General features: G+C 40.6%; 1 protein-coding gene across 1 annotated transcript; it reads right to left on the minus strand.

Annotated features, from left to right (window-relative positions):
• Positions 1-262: 262 nt before the first annotated feature.
• Positions 263-5719, minus strand: LOC139758475 (uncharacterized). The gene is made up of 4 exons (XM_071679938.1): positions 5474-5719; positions 3390-3729; positions 2775-2949; positions 263-2037 (listed from the first exon to the last, which is right to left on the minus strand). Exons 2-4 carry the CDS (start codon positions 3716-3718, stop codon positions 712-714), a joined length of 1830 nt encoding a protein of 609 aa, XP_071536039.1. The 5' UTR covers positions 3719-3729; positions 5474-5719; the 3' UTR covers positions 263-711.
• Positions 5720-25157: the final 19438 nt, after the last annotated feature.

The raw sequence follows: 25157 nt of genomic DNA on the forward strand, positions 1-25157 counted from the left end.
CGTTCAGATGAATTATTCAGACTAATATAAGTATTATTTTGGCAGTTTATTGACTTGTTAATGTCAACCTTTTTGGCTGTGTTGTAGAAGACTCTTGCATAATTCGTTCCATGCGAGCTTCATTCACCTGTGTGAAATGTGCAAGTATACCATATCATACCTCGTTTTCTTTATCGACTGTGGTGTACATATATATTGGTTCATGTATAAGCTTTCCTAACCTGGTTGAGGTATGTAAACTCAGTTTAATGACACGAAAACAAACTTGTCATAATTTTATTTTCGTTGCACATATTAAACAGTACATCTAAAATAGATTTCATTATTTACATCAAAGTAGTTTTAACCACTTTATATGCATTAAATATAAATATTATGAAATGTACATAACAAAGAAGTGGTGAGCTCCACGACACGACTAGAGTAATCTTAAGTAGAAGGTAAAGCTACAATACTGAGCAAGAGGCCAGGAGAGTGGCCCTGAGATCAACTTCGGGACACAGGAGGACGGCGGCACGGGACGGGGGCCGGCAGCTCCCGCTCCACCAAGTACTCTGCCTTAGTAGTCACGAACTAGTCCCACTCTGGCAGGTGTGACAGACTGACTGACTGACAAATGAGCAATAATATGGATAACTTTCACGGTGACTCTTCACCCTGTAAAAGACTGACGTCCCGTGTGAAGAAGTGAGCAAATCTGACCCACGCCAACTAACAGAAGTCCAGGAATTCTGAGACTATGTCGTCGATGGGTTTGCCTTTCCAGCCGAACTTGGTCCACATATCCTGGTCGGGAACGCTACACTCCAGCAATAGCCTGAGGTTGACCTTCACTCGATCCATGGGGCTGAGTGAGGGCTCCTTGCATGGCTGCGACCCCATTAGCTGCAGAGTTTTCATCAGCACGTCGTCCACGGAGGTGTTTGGATGGCCCAGACGCCCTAGTCGCTCGGTGCCAATGAGAGCCTCCAACACCCGCTGTACCGTGCTGATGAATGCACTTTCACGCTTGCGACGTGTCTCCTCACGCATCAGATGCTCCTCTAGCTGCAGCTGCTGACGTCGTATAGCCTCCCGATCCAAGGCAACTTTGTGTTCGTCATAGTAGCTCATCTCCTTTTTTCTTTGAAGAGACAAAAGCAGATCGTATGGGCAGGTGAGACGCTCCCCAGACTCTGTGGTGATAACAGCCAGGCGCTGGTTGCTATTGGGCCGGGACGCTTCTGGCTTGGGTACCACAAGGTCTGGGTAGAGACGGTGAAGCAAAACGTTATAATCCATTGAGGAGGATCCTGCAGGTAACTGATGCGTCATGGGAGGCGCGTCCATGATGTGAGGCGGAGTTAGAGGAGGTCCAGAAGAGACTGGAGATCGAGGTGGGGAGAGAGTGTCACTGACGGGGCTAGCGCCTCGACCACTGTCATCACTGACGTATCCAGGAGATCGAGAGCCGACACTGTCGACTCCGTAGCAGGTGTAGACTTCTGGGCCGTTGGCGTTGGGCCCTTCAACAGAGACTTGTCCGAACTCACGAAACGGCAGCTGTTGATCCACAGAATCGCCGTCCCATGACGCAGAGTTGGGTGGAGTGTTGGTGAGCGGAGAACTAGAGTTGTGAGAGTCCCTTCCCTCCATGACTTCTGGCTCAGGGGAAGGAGGGGATGGTTTCCACATTGCATCTTGAGTTTGAGGTGAATGTTGCTTGCCGGAGGGTCGGTCAGAGCTCCCGTGGTCGCGGATGTGACGGTCAAGACCTTTACGAGAACTGAAGAACTCCTCGCACAGGGTACACTTGTACAGCTTCTCACCAAGATGAGACATCTTGTGCATCTTCAGTACATGGTTGTATCCAAACGTTTTACCACACACGTCACATTCGTAGGGTTTCTCGCCTGTGTGTGTGCGGATGTGTACCTTGAGCTGCTTGGAGCATGTGAAGCCTTTCTGGCAGTATTCACAAGTGTAGGGTTTTTCTCCAGTGTGAGCCCGCATGTGGATCACTAGCTGACCTGATTGCACGAAGGTTTTACCACAAACCTGAAACAATAAGAAAGACTGTTAGTAACATTGGCAATCATTAACATACACAGAGCACAACATACAGGCAATAATCTATCCCAACATGACAAAACTTGCAGCTGGGAAGTACAGCAGCAAAGGAAACAAATAATTGGGATTTTTTTTTTTTTCATGAGACGTGTTTTGGCCATACTGTCATACTCGGTTGAGTGAACAAGAACTGATCGTCTGTGTAAGACTCCAAGGTCGAATCACGTGTCAAGAATAAGATTTCTAACTCCTGTTCCTGCTTCCCTGCATACGGGACCCTCATCAGTCCAGTTAACCGTATACACTTGCGACTATTAAGCAACAAGAGTTATAGTCTAAAACAACCCAAATGCTAGTGCCTCCGAAGTGCCCTATTTCCAATTCTCCTGAATATTATAATAACAGATAACCTATTATCTTCATTTGTTTGACCTGTAAATATTCAGGAACTCGTTCTCAACGGTAAACTAGCACTGTAGTTATGAGGCCCAACAGGATTCCGTTTCCCATTGTTTCTCAAATATCTGATCACGAAGTGGTGAACTTTCTAGTACAATAAACTATTTCAAAACATCTTTCAAATGCTGAAGCTAATATAGGAAAAAAATAAATGGTTTACACCTGAGGAACTAAGTCAAAGGAAAAGACTTAAATTGAAAATAAGTCCCTCAGAATAGCAAAGGGAAACTCAAGTGTTATGTTTGACAGATGGGTATTAATCTCACCTCGCATTTGTGGGGCCTCTCTCCAGTGTGGGTTCGCATATGTCGGTGCAGCTTGCCAGAATGCTCAAAGGAGCGGTCACAGATGTTGCATTTGTATGGACGTTCTTTTGTGTGGATGCGACGGTGGACATTCAGATTCTCCTTGACACTGAATGTCTTCTCACAGAACTCACACCTAAGGAGAGGCAAAAAACAGAAACATTAGTTGTGAACATAAACAGTCGTCCATCAATTATGTCTGAAGAAGTGATGTCATTATGATAAAGATGTTCTAATGTTTTTACAATATACAAAAAGGATTGGTTGGCGCAATGGGATACAGGTTTAAGCTTCAAATGTCAACGGAGTTGCTTATCATATTATTAATTGTTATATGAAGATTGCAGACTATAAGACAAGACTAAGAAAATGCGAACGGAATTAAAGATTTAAAGATTTAGCTTAACGTACCAACAGGATATAATCTGCATTATACATGCGAACATAAATCTTCACAATTTTCATTATTCGCAAAACAACTAACACTTCATTCTCTTTCCCTCTCGGATGTACCAGCTTAAACATCGTTCCCCATTACGTCAGAGCATCACAAATAGAAAGCCGGGTTGTACTTACTTGAAAGGTTTTTCTCCTGTGTGGACCCGGTGGTGGCGCGCCAGCCTAGCTGGGATGGCAAAGCCCTTTCCACATATCTTGCACTGATAAGGCGGGTCAGACCCCACTATTAGCGGCTCTGATGAGCTCTGTTGCTTGTCCATACAGTTGTTGGGGTTCTGAGCGTGCATCATGGGTTGGTACTGGGGTTGTTGCAGCTGTGGGACTGGGGCCTGCTGCATGGGGAGGCCATGGGGGTGACCCTGTCCCGGGTAGCCATGGTCCATCTCCATAACCATGGGCACTGTAGAGTACGGCGAAGAGCTCACGCCAGGTGGGATCATCGCCATTTTTTCACTACCTGGTGAAAAGGAAGTAAATATCATTAGTAACATTTAAGTGCATTATCTACACTCAACTCATATCTGCACCGCAGAAAACCATCGTATTTTAATGCATTAATAACACCATCAGTCTTCCACATCACATTGTAAATATTCTTGCGCTTACGTAGCAAATTAATTTTTGGTTGTTAATTTATTACGTCGATTGTCACACGAGAGCTCTATATCCAACTAGGTTACACATCATAAAGATGCATTCAATCCTCCGAATTCATCATCTGATTTGACAGTGTCTTACCTAGACTAGAAGGAGAAAAAAATGCTCCGTAAAGAAGTTCCAAAAGTCACTTTACACCACTTAAGTGTGGAGAGTGTATTACATGCATTTACTCTCAAGCCTTGCAAGGACACGTGTATAACCACACTGTAACAGTAAACAAACTGTCAGATGTAATACATTCAAGAACTTGACTGGACAGTTTCCCGTCTGGATCAGTGCTGTGTCAAGTGAGAGCCACACAAATAAGGACTCTTAAGAGAGATCGTTCTCATACGTGTGGCAACTCATTATTCAAAATAAAGCGGGGAAAACAATTTTATCATCAGTCTATTTCAAGTAACAATCCCAGGAAACAATGCCCTCAAGTCATATATATGTATATTGGAAAGCATCACAATTTGCGCGTGATCAAGATATTCCTATGAGTTCATTTTCCCCGTGGACTCATAGGAATATATGTACACACACACACACACACACACACACATATATATATATATATATATATATATATATATATATATGTATATATATATATATATATTAATGGGACAACTGACACTAAACACCTGCACCTTTCATGCTGCTCTAACATGAGTATCACAGAAATTACAGATTCCGGGAAGCATGTACAACTTTATCATTGTGATAAATAAACTTGCCGTCAGCGACCTTCCACATTAAATCAAATCTCTAAAAGATTTGATATGCTCAATCCTCGTTTAGACACCAGTTACTGAGATTAAACGCTTATCACTACACACTTGCAGAATGAATTTAATGTAACTGCCTTTCTTACACAAACATACAAACAAACAAACAAACAAACAAACACACACACACACACACACACACACACACACACACACACACATATATATATATATATATATATATATATATATATATATATATATATATATATATATATATATATATTTCTCTTGTCACAACTAGCGACTTGGTGTTACAAACCAGTTTCATTTTCGACGTGAGAAAAGTCGAATTTCCAACAATGTAACACTAGTGATACTGTCATACGCTTCACAGTTGCAGCGAAGCGCACTTGTTAGTGTGTGTGTGTGTGAGTGAGTGTCCGTATCTGATATGAATTATCATAATGGCCGCAGATAATACGAAATCACTATACATCTTAGAGATTGGAGGCTGCTACTATATACAAGAAACAAATCACTGATATGATACAGACTAAAAGCCAGGAGTAGATGACCGTTCCGCAGCAGGGTTATAGTATAGTAATAATCCCATAACTAATCTGTTCCTGTTCCTACTAAGAATTTGTTCCTACTCGCGGATATACACTGGAATTCACTTCTTAAACCTAAATCTAATATGAAAATCAGTTATGCTACCTGTCAAGATCTCTGGCATATAACAGGTACTCTCACAAACTTTACAAGATGTTAGGTCCTCACAAGGTATATTCTAAAGTAATCTTCACACTGCAGAAGTATACTAACCTAAAATATTTGGCGTTACTTCCGAAGGTAATCAATCCTCAGCACTTTACACAGAAGACCATAATCCGTGGGAACCAAAGATCGAATCCAAAGCACTGTCCTGAGAAGTAAGTCCAAGTAGTAGTGTTCACTTTAGAAGCTTGATAAGACGACTATACCAAGTCCTGTGGCAGGACACACTTATATATTGGTATGTGCTGCTCACACAAGCGCAGAAGGTTCTCTGGTAACATTCCCACCTTCACACACTTGCTACGAGAATGTGGCCTCCGCCCCGTCAGTCTCCCAACATATCGTACCGTGATCAGAAATCGCCTTATCGTTGAACATTGGTTTGTTCCATCTTGATATTCAAGAAAGTCTTTAATAGCAGTCGTATTGGATATGAACCAATATATGTATAAGCATAAGGTAAATGTAGAAAATGGTATAGAGTATGCTGGGTCGTGGTGTGGCAGCGAGGTGGGAAGGACTCGTGGCTCAGGCGGCGCGGGGCGGACGGGGCTAAATCCTCGTGTGTGCCGACATGAGGCACCCTCCTCCGAGCAACATTGGCCTAAGTGAAACCCGTCGCCCACGAAAGATCTAATTCATCCCCCAGGGCGTTGGGTAGTGTTGTGGGTCCTCGGGTCAAGAGTGCTGTGTAATATGAAGTCTTGATCATGAAAAATGCTGTTGCATTGAAACATTAGGTTATGTTTTTATTAAAGATGCTTACGAATTGATATAACACAGGTGGTAGAGATGTTGTTGATAAGATACACGTGGCGCAGTGTCCGGGATATTCATGATGCTTGGAGTGTTGATTCAAACACACAATAAGACGCAGTGTGGGAAGGGAGAGGCTGTAGACATAGAAGAATTCGAGGACCTTGTTACTTTTTCGCAACATTTGACCCCGACCACCCCAGGTAAAGGGAGTGGTATGAGGGAGATTGAACTAGATGCTCAAGACTTGATCTCAAAATGACTGAGGCAGTTCATCTATATATTACCTCTGAACTGATAGACATTTCGCCTGCGCTACTAACTTTCACGTTCCAAACTTTTTTAACGTCTTTCTGGTCAACAGGAGCCGAGCGACGTGACCGAAATGAAAATATTGAGTTGCCAGAGTTTCGGGATTTGTTTGTTACTTATTTGAAGGTGATAGTGTGTACTCCGCGTAAAGCATGATTTACGCTGTCATATGCGTACAAGATAAGCGACTTAAGAGACACATTGTTTATTACCTCTACTGCAGTACTCTGATAGCAAGGTAGAAAGAGGTGACTGGTATACAGACCACAGGTATGTGAGCCAGGATGTAAACAGTGTCTCACACCATGATAGTGTACCGAAGGTTAGCTATGACTTTGGTGTAAGGACTCGTGAGACACGTGTTCCTTAATGCGGAGGTTGATATCTCAGTAATAGGCAACTCCCACCCAGTTGGTGGGGTGTTACCCTGGTCGGCTAGGCTGGAGACCTGACCAACGTCTACATTGTAGGTCATGAGACTGGCCATAGGACCATCCGATGTTGAGGGTGACACGCTAGAAGCTCTGTGGCCGCGTGTACCGCCAGGTTATAATCACCTCACGGACCAAGTGGAATAATGGCCACGGAGCCGAGCAGTCTGGCCCACATGAGACGGTCGACACTTTGGAGACAACACTGGCATGAGACGCTTCAACAGCGTCGTGTGCCGTGCTCACAACCCCCGGCCGTCTACCTCTTCGGTACTACCGTTTGTCATGTCCTGGTGGCTCCCAAGTTTCCTGAACTTACTTGTTTGTGAGAATTGTTGTGTGTTCTGAAGAGAAAGTTTCACAAGTGTTGCCCCTTTCCGCAACTTTACATATATATATATATATATATATATATATATATATATATATATATATATATATATATATATATATATATATATATATATATATATATATGTATATTTGCGTGTGTGGACGTATGTATATACATGTGTATGGGGGTGGGTTGGGCCATTTCTTTCGTCTGTTTCCTTGCGCTACCTCGCAAACGCGGGAGACAGCGACAAAGCGTTTGCGAGGTAGCGCAAGGAAACAGACGAAAGAAATGGCCTAACCCACCCCCATACACATGTATATACATACGTCCACACACGCAAATATACACACCTACACAGCTTTCCATGGTTTACCCCAGACGCTTCACATGCCCTGATTCAATCCACTGACAGCACGTCAACCCCGGTATACCACATCGCTCCAATTCACTCTATTCCATGCCCTCCTTTCACCCTCCTGCATGTTCAGGCCCCGATCACACAAAATCTTTTTCACTCCATCTTTCCACCTCCAATTTGGTCTCCCTCTTCTCCTCGTTCCCTCCACCTCCGACACATATTTCCTTTTGGTCAATCTTTCCTCACTCATTCTCTCCATGTGCCCAAACCACTTCAAAACACCCTCTTCTGCTCTCTCAACCACGCTCTTTTTATTTCCACACATCTCTCATACCCTTACGTTACTCACTCGATCAAACCACCTCACACCACACATTGTCCTCAAACATCTCATTTCCAGCACATCCATCCTCCTGCGCACAACTCTATCCATAGCCCACGCCTCGCAACCATACAACATTGTTGGAACCACTATTCCTTCAAACATACCCATTTTTGCTTTCCGAGATAATGTTCTCGACTTCCACACATTCTTCAAGGCCCCCAGAATTTTCGCCCCCCCTCCCCCACCCTATGATCCACTTCCGATTCCATGGTTCCATCCGCTGCCAGATCCACTCCCAGATATCTAAAACACTTCACTTCCTCCAGTTTTTCTCCATTCAAACTCACCTCCCAATTGACTTGACCCTCAACCCTACTGTACCTAATAACCTTGCTCTTATTCACATTTACTCTTAACTTTCTTCTTCCACACACTTTACCAAACTCAGTCACCAGCTTCTGCAGTTTCTCACATGAATCAGCCACCAGCGCTGTATCATCAGCGAACAACAACTGACTCACTTCCCAAGCTCTCTCATCCCCAACAGACTTCATACTTGCCCCTCTTTCCAAAACTCTTGCATTTACCTCCCTAACAACCCCATCCATAAACAAATTAAACAACCATGGAGACATCACACACCCCTGCCGCAAACCTACATTCACTGAGAACCAATCACTTTCCTCTCTTCCTACACGTACACATGCCTTACATCCTCGATAAAAACTTTTCACTGCTTCTAACAACTTGCCTCCCACACCATATATTCTTAATACCTTCCACAGAGCATCTCTATCAACTCTATCATATGCCTTCTCCAGATCCATAAATGCTACATACAAATCCATTTGCTTTTCTAAGTATTTCTCACATACATTCTTCAAAGCAAACACCTGATCCACACATCCTCTACCACTTCTGAAACCACACTGCTCTTCCCCAATCTGATGCTCTGTACATGCCTTCACCCTCTCAATCAATACCCTCCCATATAATTTACCAGGAATACTCAACAAACTTATACCTCTGTAATTTGAGCACTCACTCTTATCCCCTTTGCCTTTGTACAATGGCACTATGCACGCATTCCGCCAATCCTCAGGCACCTCACCATGAGTCATACATACATTAAATAACCTTACCAACCAGTCAACAATACAGTCACCCCCTTTTTTAATAAATTCCACTGCAATGCCATCCAAACCTGCTGCCTTGCCGGCTTTCATCTTCCGCAAAGCTTTCACTACCTCTTCTCTGTTTACCAAATCATTTTCCCTAACCCTCTCACTTTGCACACCACCTCGACCAAAACACCCTATATCTGCCACTCTATCATCAAACACATTCAACAAACCTTCAAAATACTCACTCCATCTCCTTCTCACATCACCACTACTTGTTATCACCTCCCCATTTGCGCCCTTCACTGAAGTTCCCATTTGCTCCCTTGTCTTACGCACTTTATTTACCTCCTTCCAGAACATCTTTTTATTCTCCCTAAAATTTAATGATACTCTCTCACCCCAACTCTCATTTGCCCTTTTTTTCACCTCTTGCACCTTTCTCTTGACCTCCTGTCTCTTTCTTTTATACATCTCCCACTCAATTGCATTTTTTCCCTGCAAAAATCGTCCAAATGCCTCTCTCTTCTCTTTCACTAATACTCTTACTTCTTCATCCCACCACTCACTACCCTTTCTAATCAACCCACCTCCCACTCTTCTCATGCCACAAGCATCTTTTGCGCAATCCATCACTGATTCCCTAAATACATCCCATTCCTCCCCCACTCCCCTTACTTCCATTGTTCTCACCTTTTTCCATTCTGTACTCAGTCTCTCCTGGTACTTCCTCACACAGGTCTCCTTCCCAACTCACTTACTCTCACCACAATCTTCACCCCAACATTCACTCTTCTTTTCTGAAAACCCATACAAATCTTCACCTTAGCCTCCACAAGATAATGATCAGACATCCCTCCAGCTGCACCTCTCAGCACATTAACATCCAAAAGTCTCTCTTTCGCACGCCTGTCAATTAACACGTAATCCAATAACGCTCTCTGGCCATCTCTCCTACTTACATAAGTATACTTATGTATATCTCGCTTTTTAAACCAGGTATTCCCAATCATCAGTCCTTTTTCAGCACATAAATCTACAAGCTCTTCACCATTTCCATTTACAACACTGAACACCCCATGTATACCAATTATTCCCTCAACTGCCACATTACTCACCTTTGCATTCAAATCACCCATCACTATAACCCGGTCTCGTGCATCAAAACCACTAACACACTCATTCAGCTGCTCCCAAAACACTTGCCTCTCATGATCTTTCTTCTCATGCCCAGGTGCATATGCACCAATAATCACCCACCTCTCTCCATCAACTTTCAGTTTTACCCATATTAATCGAGAATTTACTTTCTTACACTCTATCACATACTCCCACAACTCCTTTTTCAGGAGTATTGCTACTCCTTCCCTTGCTCTTGTCCTCTCACTAACCCCTGACTTTACTCCCCAGACATTCCCAAACCACTCTTCCCCTTTACCCTTGAGCTTCGTTTCACTCAGAGCCAAAACATCGAGGTTCCTTTCCTGAAACATACTACCTATCTCTCCTTTTTTCACATCTTGGTTACATCCACACACATTTAGGCACCCCACTCTGAGCCTTCGAGGAGGATGAGCACTCCCCGCGTGACTCCTTCTTCTATATATATATATATATATATATATATATATATATATATATATATATATATATATATGTATATATATATATATATATATATATATATATATATATATATATATATATATATATATATATATATATATATATATATTTTTTTTTTTTTTTTTTTTTTTTTTCATACTATTCGCCATTTCCCGCGTTAGCGAGGTAGCGTTAAGAACAGAGGACTGGGCCTTAGAGGGAATATCCTCACCTGGCCCCCTTCTCTGTTCCTTCTTTTTGGGAAAAAAAAAGAGAGAGAGAGGGGAGGATTTCCAGCCCCCCGCTCCCTTCCTTTTAGTCGTCTTCTACGACACGCAGGGAATACGTGGGAAGTGTTCTTTCTCCTCTATCCCCAGGGATAATATATATATATATATATATATATATATATATATATATATATATATATATATATATATATATATATATATATATATATTATTGACTGGTTGGTAAGGTTATTTAATGTATGTATGACTCATGGTGAGGTGCCTGAGGATTGGCGGAATGCGTGCATAGTGCCATTGTACAAAGGCAAAGGGGATAAGAGTGAGTGCTCAAATTACAGAGGTATAAGTTTGTTGAGTATTCCTGGTAAATTATATGGGAGGGTATTGATTGAGAGGGTGAAGGCATGTACAGATCATCTGATTGGGGAAGAGCAGTGTGGTTTCAGAAGTGGTAGAGGATGTGTGGATCAGGTGTTTGCTTTAAAGAATGTATGTGAGAAATACTTAGAAAAGCAAATGGATTTGTATGTAGCATTTATGGATCTGGAGAAGGCATATGATAGAGTTGATAGAGATGCTTTGTGGAAGGTATTAAGAATATATGGTGTGGGAGGCAAGTTGTTAGAAGCAGTGAAAAGTTTTTATCGAGGATGTAAGGCATGTGTACGTGTAGGAAGAGAGGAAAGTGATTGGTTCTCAGTGAATGTAGGTTTGCGGCAGGGGTGTGTGATGTCTCCATGGTTGTTTAATTTGTTTATGGATGGGGTTGTTAGGGAGGTGAATGCAAGAGTTTTGGAAAGAGGGGCAAGTATGAAGTCTGTTAGGGATGAGAGAGCTTGGGAAGTGAGTCAGTTGTTGTTCGCTGATGATACAGCGCTGATGGCTGATTCATGTGAGAAACTGCAGAAGCTGGTGACTGAGTTTGGTAAAGTGTGTGAAAGAAGAAAGTTAAGAGTAAATGTGAATAAGAGCAAGGTTATTAGGTACAGTAGGGTTGAGGGTCAAGTCAATTGGGAGGTAAGTTTGAATGGAGAAAAACTGGAGGAAGTGAAGTGTTTTAGATATCTGGGAGTGGATCTGGCAGCGGATGGAACCATGGAAGCGGAAGTGAATCATAGGGTGGGGGAGGGGGCGAAAATCTGGGAGCCTTGAAGAATGTGTGGAACTCGAGAACATTATCTCGGAAAGCAAAAATGGGTATGTTTGAAGGAATAGTGGTTCCAACAATATTGTATGGTTGCGAGGCGTGGGCTATGGATAGAGTTGTGCGCAGGAGGATGGATGTGCTGGAAATGAGATGTTTGAGGACAGTGTGTGGTGTGAGGTGGTTTGATCGAGTAAGTAACGTAAGGGTAAAGAGATGTGTAGAAATAAAAAAGAGCGTGGTTGAGAGAGCAGAAGAGGGTGTTTTGAAATGGTTTGGGCACATGGAGAGAATGAGTGAGGAAAGATTGACCAAGAGGATATATGTGTCGGAGGTGGAGGGAACGAGGAGAAGTGGGAGACCAAATTTTAGGTGGAAAGATGGTATGAAAAAGATTTTGTGTGATCGGGGCCTGAACATGCAGGAGGGTGAAAGGAGGGCAAGGAATAGAGTGAATTGGAGCGATGTGGTATACCGGGGTTGACGTGCTGTCAGTGGATTGAATCAGGGCATGTGAAGCGTCTAGGGTAAACCATGGAAAGCTGTGTAGGTATGTATATTTGCGTGTGTGGACGTATGTATATACATGTGTATGGGAGTGGGTTGGGCCATTTCTTTCGTCTGTTTCCTTGCGCTACCTCGTAAACGCGGGAGACAACGACAAAGTAAAGAAAAAAAAAAAGTATATATAATGTTATTTATGAATTTCATTTATATGTTCATTCGTAGTCACCCCAACTTACGCCAGGTGACTGTCACAAACGAGTCCCAAAGGGGAGGATGAACAGCTGGGTTGCCTGCGTGTCACCTGCACTAACTGGGATTCGAACCCAGGCCCGTTAGATTAGCGGGCCTCAATGCTGACGAATACACCATGGATAATCATTAAATAATAGTGACTTCCATCACAGATGTTCGTATTTGTGTGTGTGTGTGTGTGTGTGTGTGTGTGTGTGTGTGTGTGTGTGTGTGTGTGTGTGTGTGACTGTGTGTGTGTGTGTGTCGGTTTTGGTAAAACTGGTTGTATATCATCGGCCACAAAGATAATACAAAGAGAGAATAGATGCAGTCGTATGCATGATAGTCTGCTTAAACACGCCTTTTTGCAGTACTGCCCAATGAAAGCGCTTTACCTCGTTATGGACACTCAGTTATCCTGTTATCTGTCCTTCCCATGATGTTAGGAGCCTTGAGCACAGCAGTACGTTCCTTAGGTATGGAAGCCAAAGGTCGTGCTATCGTACTCAAGGGTCGCACCGTCGTGCTATCGTACTCAGGGGTCGTACCATCGTGCTGTCGTACTCAAGGGTCGTACCGTCGTGCTTTCGTACTCGGGTCGTACCGTCGTGCTATCGTACTCAAGGGTCGTACCGTCGTGCTATCGTACTCAAGGGTCGTATCGTCGTGCTATCGTACTCAAGGGTCGTACCGTCGTGCCAAAGGCCGTGCTATCGTACTTAAGGGTCGTACCGTCTTGCCATAGGTCGTGCTATCGTACTCAAGGGTCGTTCCGTCATGCTCAGTTGTCATATTCTGGTGCTAAAGGGACATACCGTCGTAATCAGAGTGTTGGATAACCTTGCTCAGCAGTGTTAACACAAGTAGGTCAGAGCACCTACGATAACATGTTGTATACCTGTCTGATAACACGTAAGCTATATCGCTCCAGTAACTGCTGAGAGGAAATCTAGATGATTAGTCCATTTTTGAGACTGCACTCGTTATCCCAGACCATAACACTGGTTGAGGGGGATGCCACAAGATGATATAGCCAGTGGTGGAAAAGGAACAGAAACAATAACAGGAAAATTCACCGCTGAATATCATTCGTGTGTTCTTGAGGCTGCTCGGTAGAATGTGCCAGGGCAGGGGAGATGAAGGTTGCGGGGTAGGGAGGTTGTTGTGTTGTAACGGATCTCAGTAATGTTATGGTTCGTGTGTAGCATACATGTCTACTGTTGTTTCCACGGTGACGATAGACTTAGTGTAGCACACGGGTGATTCACCTGCACTTGGAAAAGGATGAAATATGAGTTATTTTGATTCGATCCACAGATATTCACTTGTTTAGATATAAACTTAGCCTAAGGGGGAACAGACACTCGCACAGCCACTGCAGTTATTAGTCCTTTTACTTGGTTGTTGGTTTTGGTTGTAGGATGTAGTGTGGACGGGAGTCCCCCTCCCTGGGCTTTCGGCGACTAGTCTGATCGATCAGGTTATGTACGCCAGACAGGATCTTACACATGTCTTTTTTGCTCGACATTCTAGAAGTTTAATGACCACTTGAAGTATCGATGTGTTAATTAAGGACTTTGATACAAGTGGTGCGTTTGAATCCTGTCCTACTAAAGGGAACTTTAGTGAAGGCTGTAGCTTTTATGGCGTGTGCAGAGTATCTTAGTAAAACTGAAAGACAAACATGTTTGTGACGCAGAGGGAATGTAATGTGCTTTATGTGTATGCTGGCAGGGTAACGGACGTACTGAAGGTTAGTGACAGGAGTCACGCGTGTTGACGACGAACCTGACATTGCTGTTGCTACAAATGCTCTTAGGACTATCATAGGGCGCAGTATAGATATAGATCCATAAGGTACTCCTCTGTTTCCTGACGGAGGACATGAGACAGTGAAGAATCGAATAGGTATGTGCTTCAGAAGAGAAGGACGAAGGGAAGAAGGAGTGAGGGACACTATTTCTCCCTCTTCATATAGTGAGGGAGACGTTGATGAGTTCTCAGGGCAAATGAACGGGAGGGTATGAAACGAGTGGACAGACCAGATCGGTCCCTGATATAGCACAGAAAATTTATGTGTATTAGATGCTGCCACAGTTAAACTGAAAGTAATATATATATATATATATATATATATATATATATATATATATATATATATATATATATATATATATATATATATATATATATATATATGCTGATGGAATGGTAGTAGATGGAAACGAAATGGAATTTCAGGACGGACCGGAAGAAAACCAAACCCGACTCAGCAGCATCACCTCCCCTTCCATGGCACTATGCTGGGAAATGACTGCTCTCAAGACGATATGAAGTTCCCTCCACGAAGAACTTCGCCCTGTGTTAGATGGATAGATACAGATCGCTAAGCAATAAGTAGCAAGGATGTTATTCCTTTACTACCTCTTATTTGGGGGAACTTCCTCTGTGGCAGTGCTCACCTACTCAGGGTATGTGGCCTTTTCTCGTAGATCACTACAGGAGGGAGATCAGGGAGGCTCTTGTGTCTGCTGCCTTTTGCAGGAGGTGTAGCAAGATAGTGTCACACATGGAGAGGTCTTAGATTTGTGTGTGTGTGTGTGTGTGTGTGTGTGTGTGTGTGTAATTACCAGTTTGAACTTTATAATGAGGGAGGAAGGGAGCATTAAACTCGGGTGGCCACATCTCTTGAACAATCTCTGTCATACAAGTTTTTAAACTATTATATTCTGTTTGCAGTTATGATATTCTCATTCCATGTCTCCCGTTCAAGCATCACTCGTGTACAAATATATTACTTTTTACATCACTTTCTAATAAGTTTTAGTCTCATGTTATGTCCTGTGGCTATACAGTAACTTTTCAAAGAGCTGGTCGTTATCTTCGTCATCAGTCTGCTTTAAGAAGTTAATGAATGTGATAAGTCACCCCTCATTCTTCTCTCTTACGTGTGGGCAAAGTTAAGGCCTCTCTAGATTTCCCTGTATAACTCAGGTGTCTTAATAATGGTACCAGCTTTGCTGTCCTCCTGTGGACCTTCTCTCTCACTTTGCTCTTTAGCTGCGTTGACCGGCAGTGGCGGCCATATTCCAGTTCTGAACAGCTTGCTGGCTATTTCCTTGTCCATGGCCATGAATGCTATCTTGCTAGGTGTGTCTGTGTTACCTTTTGATTACGACGTAAGCGTCCATGTAAACATCATGTATATAGCATAGCCATTTAATCAGGTGTAACAGAGCGATTATGTTCCTCAACTTTGGTTGTGTATGTAATAGACTCGCCTCAGAGTAGTCACTCTCTCAATGTCTTTATGTATCGTTGTATACATTTAACACATGGGATACCACTTGGTAACGTCATTTCCATTACGAAAGCAAATTTGGAGAATCCAAAACGACATATAGATTCTAAGAAGACTAACAGTGATCGCATTTTTTTACATTATTTGGGCGACGATATTCGTCGGTCCCTTTGCTCGGAATGGCACACACATTAGACTGAGAGACGAAGAACACTATAGCTAAGCTGGTCATGCTAGTGTCGGGGTTGCCACCAAGTGAGCCGTGGATGCTTATGTCTGGATCATCATAAGATCCGCTCACTTTACGCCACACCACACAGATCAATACTCCCTCACTCCCGTCATGTATTTCTGGCGAACATTTACAACACGGATGTACAGTGACCCGACAGGTAGCGCGGCCTAAGACGAGTCTTCCCTTTCCCACATCCCTGCCGAGTATTGAGGTTATAGTGGGCAGAATTAGCAGAGGATTGTTGCATTGAATATGCAAGTACGTCAGAACATCAGTGCGCGCAACGCACGTTTAGACAACGCAGTTTGACACAGGCGTCCACAACATTCTTTTACGAGCATCAGTTATTGCGAATATGTATTGTTTCATGCCAGACTTGAGGACATACTTTGCACTATAGGGAAATCTCGTCGACCGCACAGTTGCACTGTCCGGGGAGGGAGTTTTTCTACACTCGTTGGGCTCCATCTCTCATCCTTTCTCTACTATCACACAAAGTGTGAAACTTTTGTATCCTGTCATCATTCATCCACACCTCTGAATCTATAAAGATACCACATATCTTTAATAAAGTTTCTTGCATGTTCTCGTGTTGTGGCCTCAAGTTGGTGTATCTTTGCATCTTACGATGAACTATAGACTGTTGACACCATCAGACTGGTTTAGGAACATGAAAGTTGTGACCATGTCACACCCACTTATTGTCCCTGTCCTCGGTGGACAAAGGTATGGCCTCTTAAACTACCATAGTGACTCAAGTTATTTTACCTCTGGTACCCTATTTGTTGCCCTTCTCTGGACCTTCTCTGTTGGTTCTTTGCGCTTCTTTACCTGTGCCCAGACTTAAGAGGTGGACTCTAGTTCTGGTCTGATGTAGGATGTAAACAGCTTGCAGAATGTTTCCTTAACATTGTTATATGTCCTCTGGTTCTGTAACTTTCTACCTTGGAAGCACCAACTGTTCGCTGTCGATATCATCAAGTTTAACTCTCCACATTCACATTATTGTCACTCGGTTTCTTCCATTCATCCACTATTCTCATGCTATAAGAGTACGTCTGTACAACTGTTATAACAAGTTTCTTGTTTGATTTTGTGTTAAGGCCACATGTTGTTCCGTCCTTGTGCCCCTCGAAGAATTGTTCACTCTCTGTGTCATCATGCTGGTTGAAAAGTATAAAGATTGTGACCTGGTCACCCCTTCTTTTTCTCTCTTCCATGGTGGGCAAATCTAAGGCCTCTATCCTTTTCCTGCATTTCAATTTACATAATTCAGGTACTGTACCATCTTTGTTACCCTCCTTTGGACCTTCACTACTAGTTCCCCGTGTTGCTATAAGTGCAGTGACTAAAAGTGAGAAGCATATTCTCGTTTGTATCTAAAATATTCTGTGAATAGTTCGCTGAACATTTCCTTGTCCATGTTATTCAGATATTTGCCAGCAGACAGTCTTCTTTTACTGTTATCATGATGTGGAGGTTATTTACAAGGTTGGCTCCCAAGTCCCTCACATAACGCAGATTCATGTAACGTATTTCCTGATAGATGATATATGTGTATCAAGACCATCTTTTACTGTGTCCTGTTTTCACTAACTTGCTTGTATCAAGACCATCTTGAACTGTGCCTCATTTTCACTAGTTTGTATTTATTTGAGTTGAATCTTATTAAACGTGTATCTGATCAGCATTGTTTACCTCCCCCTTCTTCATACCTTGGCATCATCCACAAACACTTTCCAAGCATAGGTTCAGTACTTTTGGTTGGTCATTTACGTAGATGGACAAGAGGGATGGTCCCAGTACTGAATCTTGCAGTACGCCACTGGTGATCCAAACCCATTTTGAGAAGGCTCCTCTGACTTTCGTCCTTTAGTCTCCTCCAGACTGGTAGTTTTCTGTCCATCCTAATTCTTTACCAGCCTCTTATATGGTGCAGCGTCAAACTCTTCCTGACAGTCCAGGTACCTAATACAATCCAGCCATCAGTCCCTCTTGTCCAAGGCTGAGCTCACTTTGTCGATAAAAACCTGAGAGATTTGTTATGCACGACCTTTCCTTGATCCAACTTGTGCCTCGCTTAGGGAGTTTCTCGTTTGTCAGACATTCGCTTTCTGATTATGTGTTTCTGCAGATGACGTTCGTCAGAGACTGGTCGTGTATTTTGGCGCAATTTCGCAACCTCTCCTCTTAAAGATAGGCACGACTTTTGTCCTCTTCCTCTCCCATGGCACTATATCCTCTACCACCGACATGCTGTGCAGTATCTAAAGCCGGTGTCAAGTGTACCTTCACACTTCTATTGCACATGTGGAGGAACCTCTTCACGACCAGGAACCTAATGTATGTCCAGGAACTTTAATTGTCTACTTACGTCCTCTTTTTTTCTAGTTTCCATTTTGCTGCTGATGAAGGTATTGTGTCTTCCTCAGTGGAAAACCCCCATTGAATATGTCGTCCAGCTCCTCGATGATCTTTACACCATTCTCTGCAGCTCTCTTCCCTCTGAATCCTTTTGCCTGATGAGCTGCACTTGAACCTGCTGTTTATTCCAGATGAATCTATGGAAAAGGTATGAATGGTCTCCCGCCTTGTCCACTATGGTCTTTTCAAGGTTTCTCTGGTCTCTCTTCCATACCGTCTGTGCTCGTTCCTTGCTCTCCTGTCTCTTTCAAATTCAGGCTGTGTGTTGTGGAGGACAAGGTTTGTTACGGGCTCAATTGCCAAGTTGATCATTATCTCACGACGATGGATGTGACATAGATTCTCAGGTGACATATTTATTGCAGGCATTTTAGTCTTTAGAACGAAGGTGGCGTTGTCAGGTTCGTCTGTGATTATCAGCACCAGTAAGAGAGAGAGAGAGAGAGAGGCGCTATGTTGCTATGCTAGACATGTTGCCTGACGGAGCCGTCAGTGTAGCATGTTGTCACGCTGGGGAATGTTAGGAGGCACCGGGGGTACGTCTCGTCACGGCAGGTGGCCAGGGCGGGAGGAAGAAGAATATCTAGATCCAGGAAGGTTCAGTCGCACCTCAGCAACAACGCGGTGGGGCAGGTGGGTTTAGGGAGGGAGGGAGGGAGGCGCTTGGAGGTCCGGAACCGGTGTAGCCGGACCTTCTGGTTGGACGCGGATGGACACTGTGGCGTCTGAGGCTATTGAGCGCCTCGTCATCCACAATAGATGTTCAGCAATCTTATTAGCCCCACATCATCAGCCAACACTGGTATCAAGAGACATGCACGTCCACCGTCTAAATTGCCGGCCAGTATTACCAAACATTTATGGCTCCGCTGACAATATTTTAGCCAGTATACGGCCACCATGGCACACGACCGTGATAGTGGGGCGCGGGGGGATGGTCGTAGCTGGAAGACCCTCACATCTCGAGAAGAAGTTGTCGTTCGACTTCACGCCTGACGGTAATGACAATATTATATTGTACGACGCAAGTGGGAGAAGCGTTGATATTGTTAACGTTGCCCATCGATTTATAAACGCCATATAGGGAAATCCTCCCTCTTGTTTTTTTTTTTTAATTCTCCAAAAGAAGGAACGGAGAAGGGGGCCAGGTGAGGATATTCCCTCAGAGGCCCAGTCCTCTGTTCTTAACGCTACCTTGCTAATGCGGGAAATGGCGAATAGTTTGAAAGAAATATATATATATATATATATATATATATATATATATATATATATATATATATATATATATATATATATATATATTTATATATATTTATATATATATATATATATATATATATATATATATATATATATATATATATATATATATATATATATATATATATTATATATATATATATATATATATATATATATATATATATATATATATATATATATATATATATATATATATATATGTAAGTAAGTCAGTGTGTATATTGTCCGTGTTGGACTGATATTGGAACACTTGTGCTTATGTATGTCCGTGTGGCCGCCCCGGTGACATTTCCTGCTCCAAACCATACGCATTGGCGAGATCGGAAGGAGTCAGTTTGGTCACCTACCATCGGTGACCGCCTCACTGCTAGCGAACCACTGTCTCAAGCACAGAGCTCGACTCTCTCTTTCTCCACCCTTGTCCTCTCGATGTCTCTTGATTTCCTGGGGGGTGTCTGTGACACACATTAACGTGCTTCACTTACACTGTAAAGACAAGATATTTGAGATTCAGTGACAGGCCATTCAGATACAAATCAGTACTGTTTATTTACAAACCTTTATTTACAAGTTTAGTCGGGCGTGAATGTTTCTTTGCGTGCTTGTGTTCGTGTGTATGTGTGTGTGTGTGTGTGTGTGTGTGTGTGTGTGTGTGTGTGTGTTGAGAACATTATTATTATTTGTGCAAATCTATGAAATCATTGTGTCATCACAAGTGTCATCGTCATTGTTCATTTACTGAAGATTTGATGTGTGTTCCCGTGCTATATCCTCCTTCGGTAATCTTCATCTCTCCCTCTTGGTATGTTCAGTGCACTTTCTCCAGTCGACCCGAGTCACTTTTTCTTCCGCTGTTTTTATAGACTGATCTGCATTGGAATTATTTTTCTGATGACGTCTTAACTTCTGCCAGTATGAGCTTAATTGGGTTAGATTAACGTTGATGAGGGGGTAATCTTAGAATATGATGGCCGTGCGCACGGGGTAATTCATTCATTTTACAAGTCTGTTTATCTTTGTGGCTTATGAATCTGACAGAGTGTATGCTATCTCTTGTAAATCACGTGATCAGTTATGTATAGGTCAAACAGGCACACACACACAGATGAAAATCAGTTTACATGATTATAATGTTTGATCAAGATGTGAGTTAACATGATTATAATGTTTGATCAGGATGTGAGTTAACATGATTATAATGTTTGATCAGGATGTGAGTTAACATGATTATAATGTTTGATCAGGATGTGAGTTAACATTGATTATAATGTTTGATCAGGATGTGAGTTAACATTGATTATAATGTTTGATCAGGATGTGAGTTAACATTGATTATAATGTTTGATCAGGATGTGAGTTAACATGATTATAATGTTTGATCAGGATGTGAGTTGACATTGATTATAATGTTCGATCAGGATGTGAGTTAACATTGATTATAATGTTTGATCAGGATGTGAGTTAACATGATTATAATGTTTGATCAGGATGTGAGTTAACATGATTATAATGTTTGATCAGGATGTGAGTTAACATGATTATAATGTTTGATCAGGATGTGAGTTAACATGATTATAATGTTTGATCAGGATGTGAGTTAACATTGATTATAATGTTCGATCAGGATGTGAGTTAACATTGATTATAATGTTTGATCAGGATGTGAGTTAACATGATTATAATGTTTGATCAGGATGTGAGTTAACATTGATTATAATGTTTGATCAGGATGTGAGTTAACATTGATTATAATGTTTGATCAGGATGTGAGTTAACATGATTATAATGTTTGATCAGGATGTGAGTTAACATTGATTATAATGTTCGATCAGGATGTGAGTTAACATTGATTATAATGTTTGATCAGGATGTGAGTTAACATGATTATAATGTTTGATCAGGATGTGAGTTAACATGATTATAATGTTTGATCAGGATGTGAGTTAACATGATTATAATGTTTGATCAGGATGTGAGTTAACATCATTATAATGTTTGATCAGGATGTGAGTTAACATTGATTATAATGTTTGATCAGGATGTGAGTTAACATGATTATAATGTTTGATCAGGATGTGAGTTAACATGATTATAATGTTTGATCAGGATGTGAGTTAACATGATTATAATGTTTGATCAGGATGTGAGTTAACATGATTATAATGTTTGATCAGGATGTGAGTTAACATTGATTATAATGTTTGATCAGGATGTGAGTTAACATTGATTATAATGTTTGATCAGGATGTGAGTTAACATGATTATAATGTTTGATCAGGATGTGAGTTAACATTGATTATAATGTTTGATCAGGATGTGAGTTAACATTGATTATAATGTTTGATCAGGATGTGAGTTAACATGATTATAATGTTTGATCAGGATGTGAGTTAACATGATTATAATGTTTGATCAGGATGTGAGTTAACATGATTATAATGTTTGATCAGGATGTGAGTTAACATGATTATAATGTTTGATCAGGATGTGAGTTAACATTGATTATAATGTTTGATCAGGATGTGAGTTAACATTGATTATAATGTTTGATCAGGATGTGAGTTAACATGATTATAATGTTTGATCAGGATGTGAGTTAACATTGATTATAATGTTCGATCAGGATGTGAGTTAACATTGATTATAATGTTTGATCAGGATGTGAGTTAACATGATTATAATGTTTGATCAGGATGTGAGTTAACATTGATTATAATGTTTGATCAGGATGTGAGTTAACATTGATTATAATGTTTGATCAGGATGTGAGTTAACATGATTATAATGTTTGATCAGGATGTGAGTTAACATTGATTATAATGTTTGATCAGGATGTGAGTTAACATTGATTATAATGTTTGATCAGGATGTGAGTTAAATATTATAAGTTTGATCAGGATGAGTCATGATTATAATGTTGATCGATGATAACTGATTATAATTGATAATGTGATTACATATTATAAGTGATCAGAGAGTAACATTGATTATAATTGATCAGATGGGTAACATATTATAATGTTTATCGAGATTAACAATTAAGTTGATCAGAGAGTACTGATATATTTGAAGAGTGGTAACATGATATAATTGATCAGAGTGAGTTAACAATATAGTTGAAGATATAAATGATTATATGTTGAAGAGTACATGATTATAATTTATCAGATTGAGTACATGATATAAGTGATCGAGTGTTAACATGATTAATTGACAGATGATCGATAAATTGATCATGTAGTTACATATAAATGTTGTCAATATAACATATTATAAGTTGATCGTGTGTACTGTTTAATGTTGACGATTGTAACAGTATAATTTTTAGATGATACATGTTATATTGATAGATGTGTTACAGATAATTTGATCGATGAGTTAAATGATTAGTTGATCAGTGGTAACATGTTAAGTTTCGTAGTTACTGATATAATGTTTGATCGTGTAAACATTGTTTATGTTGTCGAGTGATTACAGATATGTTGTCAGGAGTGTTAATATAATTATGTTGATACTTATTTGATCAAAAAAGTTATTTTTAAATTTTCGATTTAATAGTTATGTATTAGAATTGATGATTGTAATATTATTGACAGAGGAGTACATATTTAAGTTTGATCAGATGAGTACATGATATAATGTTGATCAGGAGTAGTTAACTGATTTAATGTTGTCAGTGTGGTAACATGATTAATGTTGATCAGATGTTAAAGATATAATGTTGATCGATGTGAGTTACATGATTAAATATCGGATATACATGTATAATTGTCAGATGTGATAAATTAAGTTGTCGTGATTAATATAATTGATCAGTGAGTACTGATAAGTTGATCAGAGTGAGTACAGATTATAGTTGACAGGTAGTACATGATTATAATGTTTGATCAGGATGTGAGTTAACATGATTATAATGTTTGATCAGGATGTGAGTTAACATTGATTATAATGTTTGATCAGGATGTGAGTTAACATTGATTATAATGTTTGATCAGGATGTGAGTTAACATGATTATAATGTTTGATCAGGATGTGAGTTAACATGATTATAATGTTTGATCAGGATGTGAGTTAACATGATTATAATGTTTGATCAGGATGTGAGTTAACATGATTATAATGTTTGATCAGGATGTGAGTTAACATTGATTATAATGTTTGATCAGGATGTGAGTTAACATGATTATAATGTTTGATCAGGATGTGAGTTAACATGATTATAATGTTTGATCAGGATGTGAGTTAACATTGATTATAATGTTTGATCAGGATGTGAGTTAACATGATTATAATGTTTGATCAGGATGTGAGTTAACATTGATTATAATGTTTGATCAGGATGTGAGTTAACATGATTATAATGTTTGATCAGGATGTGAGTTAACATAACATGATTATAATGTTTGATCAGGATGTGAGTTTAACATGATTATAATGTTTGATCAGGATGTGAGTTAACATGATTATAATGTTTGATCAGGATGTGAGTTAACATTGATTATAATGTTTGATCAGGATGTGAGTTAACATGATTATAATGTTTGATCAGGATGTGAGTTAACATTGATTATAATGTTTGATCAGGATGTGAGTTAACATGATTATAATGTTTGATCAGGATGTGAGTTAACATTGATTATAATGTTTGATCAGGATGTGAGTTAACATTGATTATAATGTTTGATCAGGATGTGAGTTAACATGATTATAATGTTTGATCAGGATGTGAGTTAACATGATTATAATGTTTGATCAGGATGTGAGTTAACATTGATTATAATGTTTGATCAGGATGTGAGTTAACATTGATATAATGTTTGATCAGGATGTGAGTTAACATTGATTATAATGTTTGATCAGGATGTGAGTTAACATGATTATAATGTTTGATCAGGATGTGAGTTACATGAATTTGATCAGGATGTGAGTTAACATGATTATAATGTTTGATCAGGATGTGAGTTAACATGATTATAATGTTTGATCAGGATGTGAGTTAACATTGATTATAATGTTTGATCAGGATGTGAGTTAACATGATTATAATGTTTGATCAGGATGTGAGTTAACATGATTATAATGTTTGATCAGGATGTGAGTTAACATGATTATAATGTTTGATCAGGAT

This window comes from Panulirus ornatus, chromosome 30, assembly GCF_036320965.1.
Source record: "Panulirus ornatus isolate Po-2019 chromosome 30, ASM3632096v1, whole genome shotgun sequence".
In the NCBI taxonomy this organism is placed as follows: domain Eukaryota; kingdom Metazoa; phylum Arthropoda; class Malacostraca; order Decapoda; family Palinuridae; genus Panulirus; species Panulirus ornatus.

Bases quoted from the DNA above. Each gene is read 5' to 3' on its own strand.
- LOC139758475 (XM_071679938.1), bottom strand. From the start codon at position 3,718: ATGGCGATGATCCCACCTGGCGTGAGCTCTTCGCCGTACTCTACAGTG. The intron at 2,950-3,389 runs GTAAGTACAACC...GCCTCTCCTTAG, and splicing joins ACAGGAGAAAAACCTTTCAA to GTGTGAGTTCTGTGAGAAGA. The intron at 2,038-2,774 runs GTGAGATTAATA...TTATTGTTTCAG, and splicing joins AGAGGCCCCACAAATGCGAG to GTTTGTGGTAAAACCTTCGT.